We start from the raw sequence: 26,581 nt of genomic DNA on the forward strand, positions 1-26,581 counted from the left end.
ACATTTATCACTGGTGGCAGGGACCAGAAGGGGTGTGTAACGTGAGAAAAATTAAATAAAATAAAACTAAGCATGAAAATATTGTATACTTCAGGAACTGAACCCAACCCCTACTTCCCGCGGCTATGAGTCTACAGCTATGCTAGCAGCTCTGTGAGGCTGTACTTATGCACAGTGATGCGTGGAACTAAATGCTCATATCACTACGCTATTATGCTAACAAGGGAAATGCTAACATGCTGATATTTAGCAAGCATAATGTTAACAAAATAAGTCCACCATTTTAGTTTAGCGTGTTAGCTTGCTAACACTTGCCGGTTAGCATTGAAGTACTGCTGAAGCTGATTAGTTTTTCAGGTATATAGTCATAAACCAAAGTATTGTACAAAAAATTTTTGACCTGATGATAGCGCTACATGAAAACTCAGGGTGTCACCAAAGGTATTACAATTCACCCGTGGGGTCACATGAATTAATAATTATTAAGGAATTATTTTTAACTAATTATGAATTAATAATGAAAAGAAACCTCACTTTGTAAACTTGTCTATGAGCATGTGAACACTCACATATGACAGTACTGCAATCATGAGTGTGTTTCACAATAATGAATATTCATGAATGTAAATGAGGGGGCAAATCGTGCAGCCCCAATCATTCACAGTTATTCATAGTTCTGAGTAGCCCATCATCTGCATGCATTATTAATAGGCTAAGTTAAATGCCAAACCGGGACCTACTTGACCCCCATTGACTTGATACTTCAGCTGCTCCCCATTCATTACTCTGAAGCTGTACATAATCTTCTGTAACCAGCTTCTTCCCTGATGTGTCACCTGAGGAAATAAAGAACCTGCTTTTGATTAGTTATTCACATGAGTCACTGCAACTTCACAAAGTGCTTATAAAAACAAGTGTCAGATCAAAGTTTTAAGGTTTGGTGAGCTGCAGAAATTCTCACACGGACTTAAACATCATCATAGATTATGTAGATTTGGCTCTTTTTTCATTTACAAAAGCAGAAATGTTTTGAAGAGAAAATTATTTGCTCTACAATTTATCCAAAAGGTATTCTTATCTGTCTTTTATCTACCTTTCTCTGTCTAGTTTGGGAGAACAGAGGTGATTGACAACACGCTAAATCCAGACTTTGTGCGGAAATTCATTTTGGACTACTTCTTTGAAGAGCGACAGAACCTCCGATTTGACTTGTAAGTAATGCTGACACCTGTGTGTATCCGTGTCATTACGGTATTAAGATTTGCTGAGATAGATAGTTCTGGTTCCAGAAATTGTAAAGGTCAAATGGCATTTAAAGTTCAGGAGTTTATCTTTGGTTTATTCAAATTGGAAGCTTTTTCTAGAAAGCATCTCTTTCAAATTATTTGTTCCTAAAATACAAACTAGGCTTCCATTAGATCTTGAGGAGGGTTTAAATGTCACTGGCATGATTTCAAAATGATTTTATTCTAGAGCTACAAATATGGCTGTTTTTACTATACAAATGGCATACAACACAGTTTCCTGCACTACTCTAATTAACTCTCAAACTACTTAAAAACATTGAGGGAAGGTTAAGTAGATTGCACAATGCAAGTGCCACTTGATTAATATTCATGCATGCCACCTAATATTGGCTTATTATAAAGTAATTACAGGAACATGATACAAAAACTCTACATATTTACACCAGGTTAAGCAATGACAAATCTTCCCTTTTTACTTTGACACTACCAAACACTGATTTATTGAACAGAAGTTATTTACAGTATTTAATTGGGACAGCTTCATTTGTCTAGACGCAGTGATGTGCTCTCTGTATTGGCAACTTTAAACGTAGGATTGGTCCAGGATTGTATTACTACTGCTTATTACTATTACTGCTGGTGTTTGGCTGATTGAGGATTTGGCAAGTCTACACATAAAACATCCTCTAAATTAGCCACAAAATAAAAGTAATAAAACACTTGTTACTTACATAAAGTGTCAAAAGTGAGCTGGAAGGAAATGTTGGTCTTTGTGGGCACTGTGTGACACTATATCAGAGAGGGCGTATCATTTTAAAAGGCTTAACCTGTTCTACTTAGGCTTTAAAATACACATCGGTATCGGTATGGGCATGTATGTGTGAAAGTTTTGCCTAGTGATATCAGCTTAAAAAACCATACATCCCTGTCGCTTACCTACAAGTGAAAGGACTCATGACTGATTCTCTTATTAGAGATACCATCAATACACCTCTCTGTATTGTTCATGATTCAAGGTAACTCTCACTTAATAAAGTATAATCTCTGCATTAGTCTCTTGCACTGATGTTCTAATTATATGGCACTGTATATGCATATGTTATAAGCTCAGTGACTGCATCTCACACTTGATTTGCATTCCTTTGCATAGAGATATAAAATGGTATCTTTAGGAGACAGTTGGTCATTAGATTTATTATGCCACCAGACTGCCAGTAGGTGAGGGGATTTTCTTTCTCAATTTGCTCTCAGTTCACATTTCTCATTGAATTACAGGGGGGATTTTTCGTAGCTTTATTTTATTAGATGGAGGCTAATTATATTATAATCTATGAACTAGGGAGCTACGCCGACAGCCCAACTGGGATCGGAAAGTTAGACTCTGTTAGTGTTTCCGCTTTTATTGTGTGTTTGCCTGTGAGAGGTGGAGAAGCAGAGAGAAAGTGAAAGGGAAAGGCAGAGACAACATAGGTTGAGCGTGTATGTGTGTTGTAGGGCTACAACTAATGATTATTTTCTTTATAGATTAATCTGTTAGGTCCAGAAAATTACGATAAATGTCGATCAGTGTTTACCCATAGACTGTAGATAGTGTTTACCAAAGCCCGATGTGACTCAAATGTCTTCTTTTGTCCACAACCCAAATACATTTAGTTTACTGTCATAGAGGAGTAAATATAGAGAAGCCAAAATCAGAGAATTTCAGACTTTTTTTCTCTATAAAAAGACTTGGAATTAATCTAAAATAGGAGACAATTCATTTTATTGTTGATAACTGTTGCAGTTGTAGTGTGTGGGTGGAGGTATGTCTATATGTGTGGATATGAGTTTCTGTATCCGTAATTTTCCATAGCTGTATTAGCATTGGTCCTGGTCTTATTGCAAGAACGTCTTCCGTTCTCACTATCATTTGGCTGGATTTCTTAGTTGAGGGCATGGATCAGTGAATCACTGCACGCTGTCTCTGTTGGTGCAGGTACTGTATTATCCCTGTTTATCCATACTAGTGATTCAGAATCTCTTCTTGTTGCACTGTCACTATACATACTCATATTGTCATCTCGCAAGAGAAGTGTCACAGGGCCACGCGGACAGACTCACTCCGAGACAAAAGCAGAACTTATGTGTGCGTCTCCCGTGTGCATTCCCACAGACTGCGTGTGGCCATGGTGACAGCGTTGCGCGCTTGTGTGTGCATGTGTTTGTGGCTGTGTGCAGCTTAACGAAGGTAACCATAACAACCAATGTGTTCCAGGGGTTGGTGGTTGTGATATAGGAGTGGACAGATTTGCTTCAGGAAAAGAGAAGCATTTAACCTCTCATATCTACTCCTGTCTGCTCCAATTGTGAACCACCCAATGTTACGACCCAGTTTACATTATCACACAAAAATGGACTGATATAAACCCGTTACTTTTTTTCCCCTGAAGTTTTGAGTTGTGCCTTTTGTTGTTGCCTTCTCATTTGTTCAGGTTGCTGTATAAATATATGAGTGCATGCCTGTGTGTCTCTTGAGTGGTTTTCTGAATGGAATTGAGGATCTGAGGAACAAAACCGCGCACTGGCTTTTTGTTGGTCTGTGTGTGCGTGCATGTGTGTTTGTGTGTGTATATACAGTATGTGTCTTGTTGCTAGCACCATTCAGAGTGTGCATCACTGTTAGAGAAACATGCATGTGCCTTTGTCTGTGGCATGTGTTTTGTACACGTGTGTGTGTGTGTAAACCTAGTGTGCTGCTCCTCTCATGTCTACCAGCTGTGTAGTGCTGGTGCTGCCGGCCTGCTGAGGCTAACACAGTCTGAGATGATAGCAAATGAAAGAATGTTTCCTCCCTCAGGCACATGAAAATGGGATCTGCGTGAAAGAAAACAGTAACAGAACAGAGGTTATGAAATACTACAGTATGGCTTCTGAATATGAAATATGAGACTGCACTGTGTGTTACCTCTCTGCGAGTCTCTATCTCCGTTAATAGTGTGTACTATTACTGCTAGTACTACTACCACTAATAATTCTGAAAAGGAGAAAAAAAGGTCAAAGTTAACACTAAGTATTTAGTGATATAGGTCAGTCAGTTGGTCGGTCTATCTGTCGGTCTGTGGTCCACCACCTTGGGCCACAACTGTTTGATGGATTGTAAAGAACTTCAAAGTCCCGAGAGAATTCATTCTACTTTAGTGATCCTAAAGGACCTCAAGTGCCACCAAGATGTTAACATTTGTTTTTCATGGTAAAATATCTTTACAACTATTGGATAGATTGCCATGAAAGTTTGCACATACATTCATGTTCCCCAGAGGATGAGTTGTAGATAATGTGACAGATGACCTTTCATCAGGTCAAAATTTCACTTTGTCCAATACTTTTATGACCAAATACCTGCAAAACCAATGGCGTTCCCATCAGCCTCATCTTTGTGTTTTGTGCTAATTAGCAAATTATTAGCATGCTAATACGCTAAAACAAGATGCTAAACATCAGCATGCTAACATTATCACTGTGAGCAAGTCACCATGCCAATCTGAACTTTCGATTCTCAAAGGTCAAAGGTCACAGTAGAGGAAGAGCCTTATTTGATTTTAAAATGGGGTTAAAATGTCATCTATTTATTTTGTTTATTAGTTCAATTAATTTTCACGGACTCTTCTTTATACAATTAGAGTGATTATATAGAAAGGGGAAGCGGATTTATGTAATTTAGATGTCTGTCAACTGGCGACCTGTCCAGGTTGTACCCCGCCTTTCACTCGATGTAAGCTGGAATTGGCCCCTGCCCCTCGTGACCCTGTATGCAGGATAAGTGGTTGATGATGGATGGATGGATGTCAGTTTCACACTTCATCAAGGGAAGAGAGAAAAATAAATGATTCAGATTAAAATTGTGAAAAACAGAGCAGGTCACTTTATGAACAACATGTACAGTATGTCTCTTTGAGTCTGTATGGACACATTTGTTGAGAGTGAAGAGTTTCCACTCTGGAGGATGGATGGTTTGTCCGGTGGAGACACTCTGGAGGTTGAGAAAGTCATAGACACTGATAATAAGATATCGCGATTTGTATTTAATCATTTTGAATGCTCACTCAAGTTTTGGATTCAGATTAATTTACACACACACACACACACACACACACACACACACACACACACGTAGACGGGCACACGCAGGATGCACATATTCCTGAACAGTCTAGTAACTAAATAGCTCCTCATTTCTCCCCCAAAATATTACCCGGCAAAGGGCAATCCATTTTTAGTGGTGGGTGAAATGACCTGAGCTGTGAAATGACCTCAAATTGCTCAGTGAATGGCTTGTCTGATTGCTTCCCATTCTTTTGAGTGGCCACTGCATTGGAGGGGCCATTTCTGGACACATTTTTCTCTCCGCAAGTATTAAATGTATGAGAGACCCACAGGTGGAATGGAAGGAATATAAAGTGTGAGTAACATTCAAACATATAACATAAAAATGATAGGAGAGCTGACTTTCACTCTCAAGTGCACAAACATGTATATTCTCGCAATCATATGTGTGACCGCCAATTACTCACAGTATGCCTGTGAGCCTGTGATGCTACAAAGTGAAATACCTGGAGCCCTCTGGTGAGATTTTTGGTGATAAGCTGCTTGGGCCCATTACTGATTTACTCTGCCTGTAATCCCTGTCGTATTTCCAGCTGAGCTCCTGTCACCCTCCATCGCTTCCTATTGCACTGACTCTGGCTCTTTTTTCCTTTTTTCTATAGGTATGATGTTGACTCGAAGAGTGCCAACCTGTCAAAACATGTGAGTGAGAACTTGTCTTGATAAGGAGTGTTTTTTGTGCGCACATTAAGGTCTTGCATTCATTTTTCTGTCTCTGCACACTTTTGCTGATTTCTTTTTGTGGGTGCGAGTGAGTGTTTGTGTGAGCATGAAGGCTATCCTTGTTATTACCTCCCATTAGCCTCATTTCAGCCACAAAACAGTAATCTGGCCATTACAATGAGTGTGTTTATCATCTACTGTAATAGCACATTCCCTGCACAGAGTTTGTAGTTCATTTAGAAATTAAATAAACACTGATTTCCTGTCCACCCTGCTTTTTCCCCCATTGATAGCAGTGATTAGCATAACAGTAATTAGCAACAACAATGTGGAGGCAAACAATTATAACTGTGTCCTGCCTACTGCATCATGGGGATTATAGTTCAAACACTCCAGTGTGGCTCGTACCTTGTAATGTTTTTTCTCGATAATGTCTCTAGAACCGTTGACGAGTCTTTAATTTTTTATCGCTGGAACAAGAGATCACAGAGTCAGTCAGTCATTTCGAACCATGCATCTCTTGTTGTTTGATGAATTGAGCAGAGTAGCAGCTAGTTACTAAACGTTACCACAGGTGATAATACCTCTGCTGTATTAAAAACCATCATCTAGTGTTTACAACCTATTTAACATAACCTTTTAGCACATGTGGCATCAACATATGTTTCTGTAACGAACCCCTGCAAGGCTCATTACAAAGAGGTCTAACATAATCACAGAATCAAGGAGTTGCAACACAAAAACACAGTTCGGAAACAAACTGCTGCTGCTATGGCTGGAAGGTGGACAAGTTAGAGAACTTGGCTCTTCCCTCAATCAGACCAGACATAATACAGCTGAGGAAAGAACAGAAGACATCATGAGTCACTGTCACATGCACATTATAACCAGCAGGGGGGGTGTAACAACTTCTTTATTGAGAGTTAGTTGAGAAGACTGATACCACTCTTTTATCTGCACATTAAAAATTAAGCTGCTGCCAGCAGCCGGTTAGCCTAGCTTATTAGCATCTTATCAAGACTGGAAACCAGGGGAACAGCGAGCCTGGCTCTGTCTAAACATCACAAAATCGGCCTACCAGCACCTTGAAAGCTCATTAATTAAAGTTGCAGTAAGTGATTCTGGAGAGCACAAGCTAAGTTGTGGGTTAGCATGCTGTTGTGACAGTTGCTGCTGTGAAGCTAACATGAAGCTAACATGCAGAGAGGACGAGACAGCTCCAAACAGCGGTATTCACAACTCTCTCTACTATGGCCAACATCAGAACAACAGCATGTCTGTGCAAAGTAGAAAGTAAGCTGAATGTCAGTGGGCAAGTAATTTATTGTTACCTGACACACAAATCGAATAAACATATTTCCCAAAATGTCAAATTTTTCTTTTAAGGGGTGGCACTGTTATCGTGCAAGAATAGGGGAAAGGATTGTTTGGCAACTGTCAACCATTTACTGAGCTGCACAGTGTACGTGCATTCTGAAGGTCTCTGTCTGACTGTAATTTTGTGTGCACATGCCTGTTATCATGAAATCGGCTTTTCAGCATTATCTGAGGCATGCTTTGGGCAGGTGTGTGCTGTGGTAACCATACTGACCCATACTGACCTGGACTGTAATCAGTCTCACATAACTGTCTTTTCTACTCATAAACTCTGGCTATTATCTGTAAATTTACATTTAGAGCGCAATTGTATGTAATAGCCAGTGTGCAATCATGTATTGCTTCCTCCTTCTATTCAGCAGTTTTTGAGGCACCACCATTTCAAGTTATACTCACGTGACATTTGTGTCCCACTCTGAGCAGAGCTGCAGAGCACCTCTTTTGCTTTGCCCCAAGGCAACACACTCTAGCTCTTAGCTCTTATGAGTGTTTGCTCTTCAGTGTCCAGCCCATCCGGTTCGACCACATATTTTACGACATACTGTTGGCACACAGTCACATACCTTCCTAGAATGTGTCGTTTGACTCGCAAACAAAAGAAAACAAGTAAGGATTAAGAAACAGTAGAAGATCGGAAACTTGTGATGTGAGGCTTTAAGGAGGAGTGTGTTATAAATGAGCATGTTTCAGTCCAAATGTAAGAAACCTGCAGTGCTATTACAGACTTAAATGGAAGACTTTATTTTTTGCAAGTGCTTTCTTTGAAGTATACAGAATTTAACATAATTCACAATGAGACAAATCAGTCAAACATGTTTTTTTTTGTCCCGGAACGATAATAATGCAAATATGGTAACATTTGTCTGCTGTCTAGGGGGGAATAACGACTGCTACTTTAGACTTACAAAGCAATATATATTATGGGTAAGTTAATGATATTGTGAAACATAAAACCTACTACATAAAGGCAAAAAATGTAAACAAAAATGAATGCTTACCCTACCAATCCGGTCAGGACAAGTAAAGGCCTGTTTCCCCTTTATTTTTAAATTTGTGACTTTGGACTACATTTCTAACCACACTATGACAACGGTTACGCTGAAATTTGGGAAAAAGAGTTTTTTGGTATTTTTCATGAGCTGATCATTAGGTGTGATTGAGGACTTCTGTAGAGGCGCAGGACACAAGGCCTGCATTTTCAACATTTACAACAAAGTCCCATGTACCTGTCAAAAAGTAAATCATAATGCTTAATTATCATTATTAAGTGGCATCAGGACCGGATGGTGCATTGCAATGCAAAAAGGCAGTCTTACAGTATGTACAGTCACCACCCACATCCCACATGATTTCAGTGCGGGACTAAGTGATGGTGTTTCATTTTTAGACCATTAACTTCAAACCTCATACACTTTATTACTGTTAATAATACTGATTATTATTTTGCAAAGCATATAATAATATAAAAAAAACCTCAAGGCATTTGCAAAGACCTGAATCTTGCCAGAGATGTTTTGAGTGAATGAGTTCTAAAATATTTTGTTGGCAGGAAACTTTCAGAGTAATTTGACAAGTCCTCTTTGTCTGAAAATTAATCTGAAGGGCATTAAAGCCATTGCTGTTCAGAAATCAACTCTCAAGTCTTGGAGCTCCTAATCAGCAATACGGTGGAAATCATGGGTTATATAGATATAATTCCCCATCTTACTAACATCTATTATATGTAGATCTCTTACTTTATTGATGCTTGTATGTTGTTCCTCAAATGTAAGTTGCTTTGGATAAAAGCGTCAGCCAAATGAGTAAATGTCAATGTAGTTAATTGCCGAAAAGTTAAGAAAGACAGCTTGCTTTGACTTTGCTTCACGTTTATGTGACAGGTGATGTCAGTAAATCGATGACTTCCCCTAATGTATCAGTGTCATTATCTGCTATTTACTTCCAACAAAAGTTCATAGTGAGCTTTACTTTTATGGCAGTTTTTAGAGTTGTCTCTTTTAAGATAGCTGAATGAAAGCCATCAAATGCGCTGCTGGCATTTATTTGTCAGCAATTGTATGAAATTAAGTGTAGTTAAATTCAGTACCATGGGGAGAAACACTCAAAGGACAATTTATTCTGTCTCAGTTTCCCTTCAGGATTTTTCCTTTTGCTTTGTTGTCTCTCCGGATGTAATCCATTCCTCTTGTGCTTTTCTTATCTCTTGTTGTTGTCTTTCCCTCTCACTATGGCATGCTGTCACATTTTGTTTTTATTTCACTGCCATATCCTTGTTCTCTCACGGCCTCACTCTTGATTTGCCTCTCTCACTCTGTCTTTCCTCCCCCTTGCCTCACTTTCCTTGTAATCAATAATCTCATACTAAAGGGGACACAGGCATGTTGGCTCGGGTGCAGCATACCAGCCTCGATGCAGGTCTCAGGGGGTTGGCAAGCCAGAGAGCCAATCCATTAGACTGTGTTTTATCATGGGAGCTGTAGGCTACAGGCACACCTGGGAACCAGGTGAGAATGAGTGTGGAATTTAAAGGGAAAGGCCGAGAGAGTGGTGGAGCGAACACACACACACTGTCCTCTATATGAGATCACACTCATTTCTATAGCTATATGCAGATAGGTTAGGAAGCCAGGATGATCTATTTTGAACACGTTTCAGAGATGCATTGCAAATCGAAGGCATTTATTTGAAATGGGCTGAAAAGCTCATTTGAAGGTATTTTTCTGACACTTATTTAAATGACTTAAAGCTTTTCTGCCCTGAGCAATCCATCTGACGTTTAAAAACATCTGTAAAAACTCTGGGTACCACCTCCTAATAAGTCATCTTTTTTGAACGGTCTGTAAGTTGTAGCTAATGCCATTGTTAACAGTTGATCAATATTTTACTGATGCTTTATAAAATCAGTTATAAGCCAAAAATAAGAGTGACTTTCGTGTTGCCAAGTTGTGAAAAATTCCCCTGGCAGTGGACTGTTTCCTTTTTATCTCTTTATTTCATTAGCAAGGCCCATCCTTTCTGGGAAAAGAAGAGAATCTGCAATAATTTGTCTTGTTAAAGAAAGAGTTGGGAAATGCACTTACTTGCTTTCTTGTCAAAGGTTATGTGATAAATCAAATATTTATGAAAGATATTAATTAAATTTGTTTATGACACACATGACAAACTGTAGGAAATCACTTGACTGTGTATGTATGTTGTTAGAGATGTTGGTGGTTTGGTCGGGCTGGACACTGAAGCTCAAGCAATGATGTACATATTTCAAAGAGAGTGGTATCGGTCTTCTCATCTCACTCCAACCTGGTGTTCCTAAATGAATCACCACAAATAAAAAAACCCCTCTTAAATAGACACCTGGGTAACATTTCAGAAAAATTTTTCCAGTTGATCTGAAAATTAAAACTGGTGATATATAAGTGTTCCCGCTCTGCTACAGACTCACAGATGAGAAGCTCCTTAAATTCTCCTTAAAACTGGTATCCATAATGTTTTTGAACCGATCTATATCCATCTGCTCACACTCCCCCTGAACTCCTCCTCCGCTATGGATCTCAGTCTTACCGATAAAACTGTTGATTTTTCTGGACCATTACTAAATGGAGCTACACCCACAGAAGTATCTTTTTTTCCTCATTAAATCTTATTTTAGCCCATGCTGTTATATATTTAGCCATTAGTTGCACAAAACCCATTCTCCGATAGAACTCATGCTGGCAACAGCCGCAGTTGCTAGGAGATTTGTGACTTTATAGCACAGCCTCTACATCACAGACAGTGGAAAATATCATAAAAATCATTTTAAAATGTTATTGTTGCTCAAACAAATTAGTTTATGGCAGATCAGAGTCATGTGGCTCTGTGTGTCCAATGCTGATGTGAAATGAGTTAGAAAGGTTGACATAAAGCTGGGTGGAGAGCTAGAGCTCGAGAGATAGAGACAGAATAACAGATGAGGCTGATCAATGGACCAAAGAGAATCCATTATGTTAGTGCCGCTTGGAGCTGCTCCAGTCAAATATTAGAGACAGTGTCTAAAAATGATGTCGGTCTCACCAGTGTTGACCCCCCCCCCCCCAAAAGAGGGATGGCATGTAATAGCTTCCAAACGATTAGAGAAGAGGGATCTGACATAGTTTGTGTGTTATAGTAGTTGTGTTTCAGACTTGGCTTGTTTTCTGAAGGCTCACGTTTTACACTGAGTAAGCCGACTGCCTTGGTTTTATATTCACAGACAACATTTAGAAATTCATGTTGTTATAAACTGTTTCCAGCACTGATACACTCAGAAGTTTTGTGTATGTACTCTTCTCTCCATCACTCGCCCTTTCTGTCAGTATCAGCTGCTAAATAATAGTATGTGATGGCGATTTCATTTACCAGGAAACTGGCAAGGGAGCAGAGTGGGGCAGGTGTGAGGGCTGGTGGGAGTAAGGCTCAATCGACTTGGCAATATTATCTGTCATCGGGGAATAGGGAGATGTTTAAAATGGTTTGGCCTGTAGAGGTTTGTTCTGTAGAGATCCGGGATGAGGGTCGTTTTTGTTTCTAGCTGTAGCTTTAGTAATTTTATGTCAGTTTTGTTTTTATCAGTTGAATTGTATGTGTGTTATGCCTTGTCTGACTGAAAAAAAAAACTCTCTGTCTTTCTTTTTACTCTACAGGATTTTCTGGGCCAGGCTTACTGTACTCTCGGAGAGGTGGTTGGATCATTGGGCAGTCGCTCGGAAAAAGCGCTCACGTAAGTAGGTGTGCCCGTAGCTGGGAGTGTGCTGATATTTCAGTAATTATCTGACCAACATTGATTGATAATCAAATGACTGTCATAGCTTTCAGGGATGTTTCTCCCTACAGAGTATATGGAAGGACCCAGGCATTGTCTTTGGGAGTTGCTGTATTTAAGCACTGACTCTGCACGAGCATGTCCACACCTGCAGTTGTTTCACAAAAAATATTCTCACATCATATAAGCTGTCAGCACACCTGACATGAGTTGCTGTAGTCTACAGCTGTACTTTTGTGATAATGGTGAAAAATGGGCTAAGCAACTAGCCATTTTTCTACGCAGGCAGAGTATATATACAGTAAATATTACATCAGTACAGTAATTTATTTGGGATTATAATGCATATGCATTCATTCTCCAAGATGTTTACTGAATGAGTCTGTCTCTCGGCACCTGTGAGGCTGGTAGTGTAAATCCAGCTGGATATCTGTACAGTAAATCAATAAAAAGTTGACTTGTTAAGAACCACTGTGAAAGCCAGTATACCCGCCAGCAAACCACTGAAATCCTGTAAGCCAAATAAGCTACAGTTCCAGGTCAGTGGATTGAAAATGTTCTTAAATGTAACAGGTGTCAGGTATATAGCTTTAAAGCTGTGAGATATGTGATGATTTAACTCTGTAGAGAAGAATACCGGCTGCTTAGTAATTGGAGAGACTCAAGGAGTGTAGAGTGTGGGGAAATTAAGCTGAGGAACAGTGCACACCAGTTTTTTAATGAACATACACACACATACACAGACACACACACTCCCAAACACTCAAGGGTATTCATGCACATACAAACACCTAGGCTTGTTAGTGGCCTGTTGTTTTTTAATATTTAGCATGTAATCATTGAAAAAGGCTAAAATGGGGCAATGCTTTAGGCCCAAAAGTGTATTATCCATCCATTCTTCATCCACAGGGAATAAATACATTTACAGAAACCAGATAACCATGAGTAAGGCTCTTCATCTTTCATTCGTCATTGCGGATGTGCATGAGAGCCTGCTCTTTGAGAATCATTGCTTAGATTAATTACAGATGCATTAGATCGTTTGTCACCACACTAACATCAACACGAAAATCACAGTCTTGCTCATGTGCAAACAAGAGTGTAACATTCAGGATTTTAAATGTTCCATTTGGAAACAATACTAAGGATATAAGGTTTTAAACGCTAATGTATTTATAGCAGCATTTAAAACACTGTTTTAAAATGAGGTAGGCCTAAGCTGATTGACAAATTAGTGTCAGGGCTGCATTTATAATTGATTCGTATCTAAGTCTGATCCAGTACTAATTTACAGTATTTTAACCACTGTGCTCCAGCTACCCCAACTGTCACAAAATGCCCCTCCGTGTTTCTTTAAAACACTGTTAGTGTTTAAGTGATCCACAGAGCAACAACATCCAGACGTCTCGATAAATATATCCACTCTGACAGGGAGCTGTTTTCAGCTTTAAAAAACCCTTCGCCTCGCCTCTATTTTAGTGACATTTTGCAGGTGTACCACCTCTCTGAAGTTGGCCCAAATCTTCCTGCCACAGTTCCACTCTGACACTCTCCCCACAGATATTTTACAAAACACTGCATTAGAGGAAAGCTGTGCTGCAGGGCGCGTAGCTATTCTGTGTCAACTAATTTAGGCCTACTTTAGTAGTAGCTTGCACTGTGTAGCTTTATTAATACAGTATATCATTACCGCTAACAGATATTAAAACACTTGCAAAATCAGCGATCTTAGTAGCCCTAAATATGATATATCATTATCTACATTAATCCATGATGACCATTTTGGCCTCCTCTGTTTCAGATATTTTCTCTCTCTCATGGTTGAAGCCCACTTGGCTTCCTTTAAATGGTGTATTTTTAATCTACTTTGCGTGTTCATTTGACGCCTTGATGAGCCTTGAGAACTGAAAAAGGGGAGTGTTGACGGAAAAAAAACAGCTAAGATGGCATCCCTTCACTGAACATTGTCAACAACCTGGCAACCTGGGTGTGTGTTTGTGTTTTTTTTCCTGTGTCCTCTTCGTTTGAAAGCAACCTTGTCATCTACTTGAGTAGCAATCGCCATGGTGATTGCAGTGGCAGGTTTCCCACTCAGAGAGAGAGAGAGCAAAGCGCCTGTCAGTCGACGTACAGTATATGTGTGTGCACATATGGACCCCTCTAAAGTGCAAAACGATGTTTTCCACCCTGAAGCGCTGCTCAAGAATGCCCTTCCTCCACTCCACTCTTTATCACACACACACACACACACACACACACACTAATGGGTGCCATTCTTGTAGTAATTTGGTAATGGTGTCACTAATGGTATAACCACCACTGCTCCTCCATGGCACTGTGGTCCTATTCTGAGTAAGTTTTATTAAGAATGTACATCAAAGCTTAAATACATTTATATTTATATTTTTACCAACAGCAGGGTGTCTGCGGATTGTTAAAATTTAAGGCTTTAAAATTGTCTAAAAAAGCCTTTTTAATCACAAAAAGGTCTTAAATTTGAGAAGAGAAATCACATCATCTCACAGGATTTAATACTACTTATTCAAATATAAAATATGTTCTTCAGTCTACACACATGCTCTCCATCAACTAAACATCCCGCCCTGTCTACTCACCTGCATCTCATCACCCCATCAACCTGCAGTATATCTAGCCTACTATGGCTACTATGTTTCTATGGCTTTCTTTTTGGTTTCATCTACCTAAAAAAACAAACACATTTTGGGCTTTGGAGATGTTAGCCCCCTTGATTTCACTAGAGTTGGTTGCCAATGGCATAGAATTATGTAGGTTGTCCACCACTGAAATTTCCCTAGCAATACTTTTTATTAAAACATTTAAATATAACCACTTTTGTCCATCAGTGTCTAGTCACTGTATTTGGCACACAAACTGTTAACAGGCAGCCAAAAATTAGTGAAAGAATAACATAAACCAAAACTATGACGGAGTAATAATAATCTGAGATTTCAAGAATGAAGTCATAATGCGCTATGAGAATAGTTGTAATATTTCAGGAATAAAGTCATTGTAGTAACAGGTTGCTTTGAGTCACACAGGTGCATCTCAAAAACTTTGAATATTGTGGAAAAGTTTATTGTTTTCTGTACTTTTGTTTTAATCTTGATGATTACTGCTTACAGCTCATGGAAATCAAAAATGCAGTATCTCAGAATATTAGAATTTTAGAATAGATAATGTGCCTTCTTTTAATTTATTCACACAATATTTTGCCCGAGTTACTGCATCAATGTGGCGTGGCATGGAGAAAATCAGCCTGTGGCCTTACTGAGATGTGGAAGCCCAGGTTGCTTGGATAGCAGCTCGTCTTTATTTTTGGGTCTGGTGTCTTTCACTTTTCTCTTGACAAACCCCACAGATTCTCTATGAGGTTTAGGTCATGCGAGTTGGCTGACCAGTAAAGCACAGTAATACCATGGTCAGCAAACCCATTACTAGTGTTTTTGGCACTGTGGGCAGGTGCCAAACCCTGCTGGAAAAGGAAATCAGCATCTCCATAAAGCTTCCAGTTATTTACTGTATACTACAGCTGCTTACTCCACCTCTCTTTTTTATTTTGTCTTGAAACTGTGTGTTGAAAAAAACTATTTAAATAAAGTTATTATTAATATTAAATGTAGAGGACAAACCTCCTGAAGATAATCAATAAAGTGTAACTTTTACTATAATTATCGGGATTAAATGTGTCAGTAGTTGCAGAAAATAGAGACACTGTACTTTCATTGTTAAGGAAAGTGCCGACAATCACTCTTCATACATTGTGCCATGTTAATACAAATACACGCAGCTTAAAAATTATGACAATCATATGTTTTTCAAGTGTCATATTGACCATTTATAAACCCCGCTGTTCATGAGTGATTTGGTTCAGAAATAGAAACACTTGTCAACATTTATTAAAAACAAAGGTATAGAGGCCACAGCTGTTGCAGTCGTCTTGCTGAGGTCTGATGTGTCTTTATGTATGAGTGTGTGTGTGTGTGTGTGTGTGTGTGTGTGTGTGTGTGTGTGTGTGTGTTAGACTTCGTCATACACACACCTGCAGCCTGACACGACAGGGGGATCTTTAACAATTGTAATGAGTGCTAATTACAGCTAATTACATTGTTCAATCAAACTCCAGTGGGCATTCAGGGGTGTGTGTCTGTGTTTGTGTGTGTGTATGTGTGAGAGAGAGAGAGCGAGAAAAAGAGACAGGAAGCAAAACAATGACAAGCTCTGTATCCTGCAATGCATGGCTCCTGGCCGACCAGCACTACATGTATCACATAGTATGTATCTTTGTACATTCCTGCAGTAATTTCAGTGCAATCATTAATAATCCATAAAATAAAGTTTCAGTATTGGAAAAAGCCAGTACAGAATCTTTGTTTTATGTTATATCTGTAATTGGACTCTTTAGTTGGATAACTGCGTTCATCAAAAAGAGTGAATGCCATTAAATCACTAAACATAATGATATCCAAAGCTTTAACTAAGCTCTAAATAAATTGTTATATCACAACAGTCTAAATAAACACCCAGTAAGACACAGATGCTTGTTCATGATCATAATATTTTGTAATTGTAAAAAAGAGAAAAATGACGCCTGAGATCTAGAAGTTACTTTACCTGGCTTAAAAATTGTCTGGCACATACTATAAACCCCCCTAAAACCACAACATGCCATTTTTACATTTCTCTTTTTGTATATATATTTTTTACAGGTTAAACTAACAAGATATAGAGAGAGCTATAGAGGTGCTGGTAGGCAGGCTTTGTTGTCATTGCACAGAGCCAGGACAGCGTTTTCCTTATTTCCAGTCTAAGCTAACCGACTGCTGGCATCATATTTAGTGTACAGATATGAGAATTCTTTCAGTCTTCACATGTAATGTGAAATGTGTGTTTCCCAAAATGTCAATCTATTCCTTTAACTTGTTTAACTTGCTTTTACAATGTGGATCCTCTCGATTTTAAACGGTGATTGTTTTTTTTTTTCACAACTTGCAGTGAAGCTCATTTGGACTTGAAACCTTAATTCATTCAAACTCATCTTTAGTTTCTCTACAGGTTCGGCTCCTCTGAAGTAACTTTACCAAAAGTTAAATATGTGTTCAGCGTGCTGCATGTTGAAGCTAATAAATCCCTGTGTGGGAGTCTTTTGACTTTTCAACTTCACAAATGCGTGAACGTGGAGCCCCGACTTATTGTTTGGTTAGATTTGCATTAGAGCCCTCAGGTTTAGCGAACGCCACCTGAGACATTTTACAGCAAATTTGCATTTCATCACTGATAACATTTTCACTTTAAATGCTGATGCTGGTGCTCAGTTTGAGGGGCTCTTGATTATTCTTTTCCTTTCTCAGTTCTCTCTACCTTTTCTCTTTACCTTTCCAATGCTCCCATCTATAGGTCTGCTACACTTGCCACCCTCTTTTGTATCTATTTTTTTTGTTCACGCAAACAAGATCTTTCAGCGTTTTATTTGAAGTGTGTATGGGGTCAGAGAAGCCCTGGTGAACTATGGAAGAGCCAAGTGGACTACAATTTTAGAAATAAGTGAGCCAAGAAGGCAGACAAAGGCTGATAGCTGTGAATAAAAGTCTGATTGTAAGGATTTGTAAAGGGAGGACAAAGAAACTTTCTCTGTCTCTGGTGTTACATGGATTTGATGTCAGTGTTTCTTTTGTGAGAGAGAATTATGGTTATCAGTTTCCTTTTAGGGGAAAAAAATGCGTGTGTGGTTGTGTCTGCGTGCCTGTCAGGGCATGACCAAGAATAGATGGATTGTCATGGTTTTTTAATTATAATTGATATCTCATTCAGGTATTCTCCCTTCATCTGGAATTTAATGAAAATGATGTGTGTAAGGCGTGTTTGTGCATGCGTGTGTGTTACAGTGCAGCCCAGAAGTGGCCCAGACTTAATTACCCGTCTCTCGCCAGACACTGATTGCAAATCCATGCGTCTTGATTAGAGGATTCACAGTGTTTCCTCACAATCATGCAGGCAGAGAGCCAGAGAAATCGCTGAAGCACTTCTCAACTGTGAAGTGCTTTTCTGTGTCATGAATAAACTATAAAGGGGAAAGCAATTCACCTGAGAGTGAGGATGAACTCGTATAAAAATTTCAGATCTCAAGCACTTTCAAAAGCTCTGTTTTTAATCAAGACACACATGAAATTCAGTCACTGTAAATGCCAAACATAGAAATATAATATGACTAATTTACAGTGATGCTTTCTCTCTCTATTGTAGAGTAATAACTCGTATTACCATATACTGGTGCTTGAATTCAGAAAAAACTAAAACACTCAGTAATTGCAGCACAACAATATGTTACCATTACGTGCATTTTCATAATTTTTCTTTTCCGAGAAAGAAAAACGTATTTTCCCAGAGGCAGTTTACACACACACACACACACACACACAAGACAGACACTGAGGAGTTCAACATTCAGTAGTAAATTCAGAGACTGTCTGGATATGACACAAAGCTTGGACAGCAGAAGTTTATTTGCTTAGTGTAGCCCATTTTATTTTAATGTAAGCAAAGTGGATAGGTTGTTTGTCTTAAAATAACACTGAGGTGCCTAGTAAGTAAGTAAGTAAAGTTTATTTGTATAGCACCTTTCATAGCTAAAAATTGCAAAGTGTTTCACAATAAAATGCGATACAATACAACAAAGTAAAATACAATGCATGAAAGACTTTAAATACATATGGAAAACGTAGAACAAACAACCATAAAAACCCCTCGTCTAACTAAAAGCCTGCTTCAATAGCAGAATCTTCAGCTGTTTTTTTTAAAGAATCAACAGAATTCACACAACGTAGAAAGGCATTCCACAGCCAAGGTGCCACACCTAGGAATGATCGATCCCCTCTGGTTTTAAAATGAGTGTGGGGAACCACTAACAGCCTCTGACCTGATGACCTCAGACTACGGGTGGGAGTATGAAGCTGTATCAACTCAGAGATGTAGGGAGGAGCTTGACTGTGCAGGGCTCTAAAAGTAAGGACCAGGAATTTAAATTGAATTCTATACCAGACTGGTAAAGTGCTGCTAAAACAGGTGTGATGTGCGCTCTTTTGTTAATGTGAGTTAAAAGCCTTGCAGCAGAGTTCTGAACAGCCTGGAGACAGTAAAGCTCCCTCTTGCTCAAACAAGTAAAAAGACTTACAGTAATCTAAACGACAGGAAATAAAAGCATGAATGATCATCTCCAACTCACCCTTTGACACCAGTGTTCTTAATTTGGAAATATTTTTTAGTTGGAAGAAACAGTTAAGTATATGTATCGCACATTGAAACAGTTTTTTTCAAACTGTTGTCATTCCTCCTATTCATACTGGCTATTAAAAGAGCCCTTCTTGTGCTTTTAATGTAAGAAATCGAGGATGAAATCCACAGCCTTAGTGCTAAAAAATATTCTAAAGATAATTTGAGTGGATATCTTCCAAAGTTACTGTCTTCTCAGAACAAAACTCCCTTGTTCTCTTTCTCTTTGTGTTACATTCCCTCCCCAGCAGCTAGTCACACAGGGACTCAAAGAGGGAATATGCTTTATTACTATTATATATTTTCAAGCATATGTGCATTTTTCATTTTGAGGCTGTAGGGACCACCAAGTAACAACACCATCTTCCATTTAAAATATCACTTAAGCACATTAAGAGAGTTCAGAAGTATTGCTCTACAATGTGGGTGGAAGTAGTAGACTTGTAGTATGTAATTACTGTACATATTTATGTTGAGTACATCACTGATCACACGTTTTGTATGTAAAATCCTAAACTGCAAAGTAAATGATCTGAAATAACATTCTGTTTAGCTCTATCTTAAATGGCCGGCATGCTGACACCCTACGGAGCTCATTATTTTTAATTAGCTCTACTTCTTTGTATCGATTTTGTTTCTTTGACACACACCGCTTCGTGTTCCAACAACTATTTACGATGCTCATAATGTTAAATGCTGCCACCATAGACCAAAGAGTAAAAGCCAGGAGAGCTTGTGAAAGAGGTCCTTACTGAAAGGTGAACAGCAGGAATCTGTGAAGGAGAGCTGTTGAATGACATTGGGAAATTGTTGAAAATTAAATGAAGTGGGTTGCAGGGATGGAAAGAGTACTAGAATATTATACTCAAGTAAAAGTTATAACTATTTACCCGGCAGTTGTTTTTTTTCTTCAGTCAAATTTCTGATTTTTGGTTGGGTGTTTTCGTGGCATTACATTTGCTCAATTCAGAGTTTGTCCTGAAAATGTTCTCGGTAATGTTCTCCCTCTCTTGGTGTCATTAGTGTTCCAGTACTAGAAGAGGTCAGTTGTTTCATTTTGCTCATGCACTCCAGTACTTTCCAGTCAATCATCTGGATAGTAAAATCATTTACAAGAGGATGTTAATAATCCAAGGGCACGCCTGTGTAAATATTTCACATGACAGTATAGCAGAACAGGCAAAACTTTCCTTCAAGTGATGCGTTCATGCAATTTATCAGACTGGTTTTAGATACACCAAGAGCCTCCGTTGGCATACAAAAGCTCAAAGAGACAATTTTCTGCCTTCTGCCAGAATAAAGGATCTCTGTATTAGGTTGCTGTTTTAGGCAGGTGAATATGCTCTTGCTTTCTATGATTCTTGTTTACCGTCTCAGTCTTCCTCTGGAAATATTTGACTCATTTGACACAGCTAATGCATACAAATCCTCCGACTCCACCTCCCTGTGATGTCTGTAAATAAAAGGGAATGTAAAACAGAGAAAAGAGAAAAAGTCTCCTCTCTCTATAATGTGCTATTTAAGCTTTTCTTCAGATATCCAAGAAAAGCTTTGGCAAGTTAAAAAGTTTGTTTTTTTTAAAAAGCTCTCGGCCCTTCAATGCTAAGCATCAGTTCCAGGATCTATTTCATTTTCTGCCATTTCAAAAGCATGTCCTCCCCAGTTCGTTGTGCTGGAGTAAAGGGAGACTCGAATTACATTCACGCAGAGGTCCTCGACCCCAATTCTGGGCTGTCTAAATGACTGCCTGAGTCGATTTCTGCCGGGTGGGTCTCGCAGAGTGGAGCTCATCAGATGACAGCCCCTTTGTCAGCAAGACCTCTCAGAAGTTATGTCAAATCATGTAGTCCTGCTCTTCCTCCCACGCATGGATAGCTTCCTTTATCTGCTTATTCTGGTCTGAGGATTGTAATGGGAGTTATATTATAGATATATTGCTATCACTGTATGCATGTGATGACTTATTGAAATATATAAACATTTTAACCATAGTATAACTGCATGGGAAAAACAACATTTCAGTATACTTTATGATGCAGAACAATATCAACAAGTTGGAATTTCTACTGAACCTTTCGCATGTACAGAGCATGTTAGTGTCTTTCAGCTCATTGTTTTGGTTTTACGTCCCGCAGCTTTACTGTTTTGGTTCACTCAAAATTAAATGAATGTAGGTTTAAAGAAAATGTCTCATATTTTGCAGGAACATTTTTCATCCAAATATATAAACAACATAAATAATCACAATCAACAGAATAAATCTTATTCACCCCAAAAAAGGAACTAACTAAAATTTATTATTTTTTTATTATAAAAATGTGTAAGTTGGACTGATTAAAGAGGAGAGAAGAGAGGATGAATATCAGAAGGTAAACAGTCTGACTTTGTTGTCTTCCTAACGGACTAAAAGGAACATTTGTAGTTTTAGAAATGAGCAGGGTTTCTGTGTGTGTGTGTGTGTGTGTGTGTGTGTGTGTGTTTGTATGGGAGGAGGAGGTGTTGTGATGTCACTGGGTTCACCTTCAAATCATGGTGTTTACTCAGAGAAAGGTCTTACACATGCATCACCAATCCCCACCCTAACCACAGCTGCAATGGTGCACTTGTATAGTGAAACACACCAGTTCGGTCAACTTGGACACACTCACCTTACCAAGAACAGAAAGGTCCACTCATACACAATCCCACACACATACAAACATGAACACCTCATGCTCAACAGTGTTGCGTTTGTATCTTGGAAATATTTTGAGGCTGTGTGAAGTAATAAAACCTTCACTGAGTGTAAACAGTGTGCCTAAAAATAGGACATTTCCAGTCAGCCTGACGTGATAATGTGCTTTCACATTTAAGAGTGAGTTGGCTTTTCCCAAAATGATGCCAAGCTGAGGTCCTTAAAACTAATCAGACTTCCCTGTTTTAGCCCTAATTGTAAAAACAACTCATCAGCAGTTAGAACCATATATGGATAAGAAAGTTTGATGTCCATGTGACACGGCAGAGAAGTGCCATCTGAGGCCACAGAAAAGGAAATTAAATGAAAATGCCACATTGGAACGTGGGCGGCTACAATGTGCCTGGTTTTTTAATCTTTACTGATGAGCCGAATACGGTGGCAATAATGTTATCCAATCGCACCTTATCTCACCGCTCACAGCTCCATCTGTTTAACACCTTAAATTATTACACTTTTGTTAAAAGAAAATACATATGTGAATGACTAATAATCCTGATTTGGATCCATCCTTTAAGCAGTGCCATTTATTTAGTCTTTTTTTGTACTTTCACTCATACGGTAGTAATGATATTCAACACATTATCATAAAACAAAGGACATGTTTTGTGGCCACCTGTAGAAACCTTCTCCTGCGTCACCCCTCAGCGTGTAATCAACAGCAATTATTGAAAAATGTCACAAGACTGATTGTGTTGGTTTTTTGACTTTTTTCTTGCTAATTTCTGACTTCCTGTGGTCAACACACCACAGCACCAGCATGGATCATCAACTGAGTAAACAGACTAAGCAATGCCACGATACATAGACACATATGCACATGTACGGTCAGTGTGGGACTGGACTGGTTTCAGGTGAATTTTCAGAATCCAGCCTGCTGTGAGGAGGTCACCACCCATATCTGTGTAGTCCCATTGTAATCAAACACACATTCCTTGACTTTCTTCTAGTGTTCTGATGTGAACAAGATGGGAATTCCAGTTAGGAAAAATAAGATGTCTTCTGATTATTTCACTGTCAATGTCAACTTGACATTTGGCCTTCAGTGCAAAGAACAGAAGAGATAGGAGGATGGGTGGATGAAGAATAAACAACATGGTCATGCCAGAGACCCTATCCATGTGACCGTGATCTCTAACCCTTTGCTATGTTGTGTCGTGTGTACAGAGGCATTCCAGGGAAGAAATGCGGAACCATTATTGTGAAAGCCGAGGAGCTGAACAACTGCAGGGTAAGGATTGATGTACACTTCCTGAAAAGTCTGTTTTGTAGTTATGGGGATGACTATTCCAATGTGCACATTATGACATTAGTCTTAATTAAAATGGCCTCTATAATGGGGTAGTATAGAGCCCTAACACAGTACAATAATACCAGATGAATCACAAATATAACTGAATGCATTAAGAAGAAGAAGAAGAAGATTATTTATTTTACTAACAATAAATGATATTGTTAGTAAAATAATTAAAATAGAGTGTAAAAAGCAATATAAACCTTTTTTATAGCTTCTTAGCTTTTATAGATTATTCCTTTTACCCACAGTCAGTTGGTACAAAAGCTTTTACCTGCAATCAGTACAATCAACTACAATTAAAACTTAAATAGATTTTGTACTCTATTTGTGTTTTTCTAGCTCTATTTGTTTTTCATCCGTGTCCTTTTTTTTTTCAGCCTCAACACAAATTTAATCATTTTTGGGGCTCCATAGAAGAATAAACATTCTTTTAAGTCAGCAATAATAAAAGACAGCTTTTTAAATTCGGTCCATTATTATCAAAGAAAAAGCAAGTCACTCGCAGAGAAACCCATTGGAGAAGAGACAGAGAAACCAACTTTTCCACCACACATCAGCCCAGAAATCCTTATTGTCTACAATAAAAAATGTTGCGTTTAAAGGGAAATAATGTATGTAATGTAATATTGATGTCGCAATACCAGAAATTTAGTAGTTGATACCAATACCAGTGGAATTCCACGATTCTCGATACCGAATCTGAGACCACGTTAAAAAACAAAGACAAAAAAATAAATAAATCCCAGCTCAGTACCTGTATAAAAAACAACAGAGGCTACACACCCACCTCTACTCAGAGTGCTAGCAATAGTAGGTAGGCTTTAGCATTTAGTCATTGCAAATGTCGTATGTTACATATACCGTATTTCCATTACCAGTACCAGCTCAACTCGACTCGGTTTTGGCCCGCCGTCCTCCATTTTCCATTGCAGATAGTACCCAGAGATAGTACTGCTCAATGTAGCTGGTCGTCATAGCAACACCACACACAACTGCCGCGACGTAATGTGCAATGCGACACAAACACCAGAGACCCACATACACCTGTTTCAGTTAAAAAGGTTTCTACATTACTGAGAATGTAAAGACAGATAAGAAAACCTTATAGCTGTGTTTTCCTGTGCCGTTGCTGCTGCAGCAGTCTGTGACAGTGGGACCAGTGGGCTGTGACAGTGGGACCAGTGAGCGGACGGCTGGACGTCCTAGCGAGCTCCTTGGAAAATATATAATTTTCTATTGCTGGCCAATGATGATGCAATGAATAGTGACGATTCTCTCTGACCAATCAGCAGTCTGCTGTGTTTTCAGGTGACATTTTAGTATCGCCTCAGCTCACTTGGAACCTCGACGGAGGGGATAAAAAAACAAGTACTTGGTAGCAGGTACAGGTACAACTTTTCCACAGTGGAAAACCAAAAAAAGGCGAGTAGAGTCAAGGCGAGTCAAGGCGAGTCAAGCTGGTACCATACAGTGGAAAAGGGGCTATAGTTGGCCAGCTGTCTCAAATAAAAATAATGGTAACGCAAAGTACTTCTATACACCACTCTTGATGCTTTTCTTTTCAACGAGTCAAGGCATGTTAACTCCCCGTTACCTGCAGTATTTTGGTGAATAAGGAGTACTGACAATTTTATTAGAATTTTGGTATTGACTATCTGAGTATCGGTTCTCGTCACATCCCTAATATGTATTATGTATGATGTCAATGTCCAGGGTTAGGGTTAGACTGTCACTGACTGGAAATGTGCAATGTGTAAGCCACACCTGCGTGAAGCAGATCCATTCCTTTGGTTTTACCCAAGCGGGATGCTTCCGGTCGGAGACACGAAGCCAATGCCGAAGTCCATTATACCTGCATTCTATCAAACAGCCAGCAGGGGGCGACTCTTTTGGTTGCAAAAAGAAGTCCAGTTCTATTAGAAATAATGACAAAATGACCCTTCTTCTAAGCTGATTTATATGGTCTCAATCACTAGTTTCATGTCTTCTTCAATACAACATGATGTTCATTTAGTAAATTATGATCCCATTTAGAGGAAAATACACCATAAAGCAGAGTATGCTTCAGGGTGGGATTATCTATGATTGACAAGTTGTTACCATGGCGACCTGTCAATCAGGCAAGAGTGACTCGTACCCATGGCACTGTGTAAATTTAACCAGCGCTGTTGAAAAAGCTTATTAGCAGTTGGCTGTTCACTTTCTCTGGTGAGTACATTTAGTTTTAAGTCTTTTGTTTGCTAGACAAAATTGTCAGCCCTGTTAAAATGACAGTTAACTTGAATTACAGATGCACCTAGCTAAGCAAGCTAGCCACGGCCGTAGACGGCCGTTAGCTCCACCGTCTCGTCCAAATATGGTCACGTCCGGTAACATTACCGCTGGTTGCAAAAACTCAACATGGCGGCGCCCTATCGGCCACACTCGAGGCTTCAAAACGGCAGTCTACAAACCAACGGGTGACGCCACGTGGACCACGTCCACTTCTTATATACAGTCTATGGTTTTACCAGAAGATAATCATTAGCAGAGGTAAACGTGCCAAAATAAAATTTGATTAAAAAAATCAAAATAAATCAAGTATGCAAAAGAGGATTTTCCTTCTGAATTGCCATTTGAAGTATTGAGAAGGTATCCATATGCATTTTTATTCAGTTTCTCTCTTTCTTTTTGTCATTAGGAATCAGTGATGATGCAGTTCTGTGGGAACAAGTTGGACAAAAAGGATTTCTTCGGCAAGTCCGACCCCTTCCTGGTCTTCTACAGGAGCAACGAGGACGGCACGTGAGTTCCCCTCCCCTTCCCTCTCCCTCCACGTTTCCTTCTACTCATTTGTTATTTGGTTTAATCCTCCCCTGCAGCCAAAGGAAATTGGTTTCATTGATTTGCCTCAGATCAGAAGCCATGCTGCCTGTTTAAGCAGTGTGTGAATTACATCTGGAAATGTTGGCGCATGACATGTGTGCACCAGTGCGTGAGTGTGCGTGTGTGGAAGCAGGAAGCATTGAACAAGTGCACTGTTGTGGTATATATCACATAGATTTTTTTTTTGTGTG

At 39.1% G+C, this 26,581-nt stretch overlaps 1 protein-coding gene across 3 annotated transcripts in view; it reads left to right on the plus strand.

The window, feature by feature from the left end:
- Window positions 1–26,581, plus strand: part of LOC123984700 (copine-8) — a 95,044-nt gene that overhangs the window by 29,196 nt on the left and 39,267 nt on the right. Inside the window, exons 4-8 of one of the 3 annotated variants that reach the window (XM_046071748.1) lie at window positions 1,108–1,211; window positions 5,993–6,032; window positions 12,089–12,165; window positions 23,396–23,459; window positions 26,206–26,309. In XM_046071748.1, the coding sequence (XP_045927704.1) occupies window positions 1,108–1,211; window positions 5,993–6,032; window positions 12,089–12,165; window positions 23,396–23,459; window positions 26,206–26,309 (389 nt within the window). Of the gene's footprint in view, window positions 1–1,107; window positions 1,212–5,992; window positions 6,033–12,088; window positions 12,166–23,395; window positions 23,460–23,902; window positions 23,974–25,917; window positions 26,058–26,205; window positions 26,310–26,581 lie in introns of those variants that run through there. The other 2 variants (XM_046071751.1, XM_046071750.1) reach the window with 2 other exon arrangements.

The sequence above is a fragment of the Micropterus dolomieu genome, linkage group LG16 (assembly GCF_021292245.1).
Source record: "Micropterus dolomieu isolate WLL.071019.BEF.003 ecotype Adirondacks linkage group LG16, ASM2129224v1, whole genome shotgun sequence".
NCBI classification, from domain to species: domain Eukaryota; kingdom Metazoa; phylum Chordata; class Actinopteri; order Centrarchiformes; family Centrarchidae; genus Micropterus; species Micropterus dolomieu.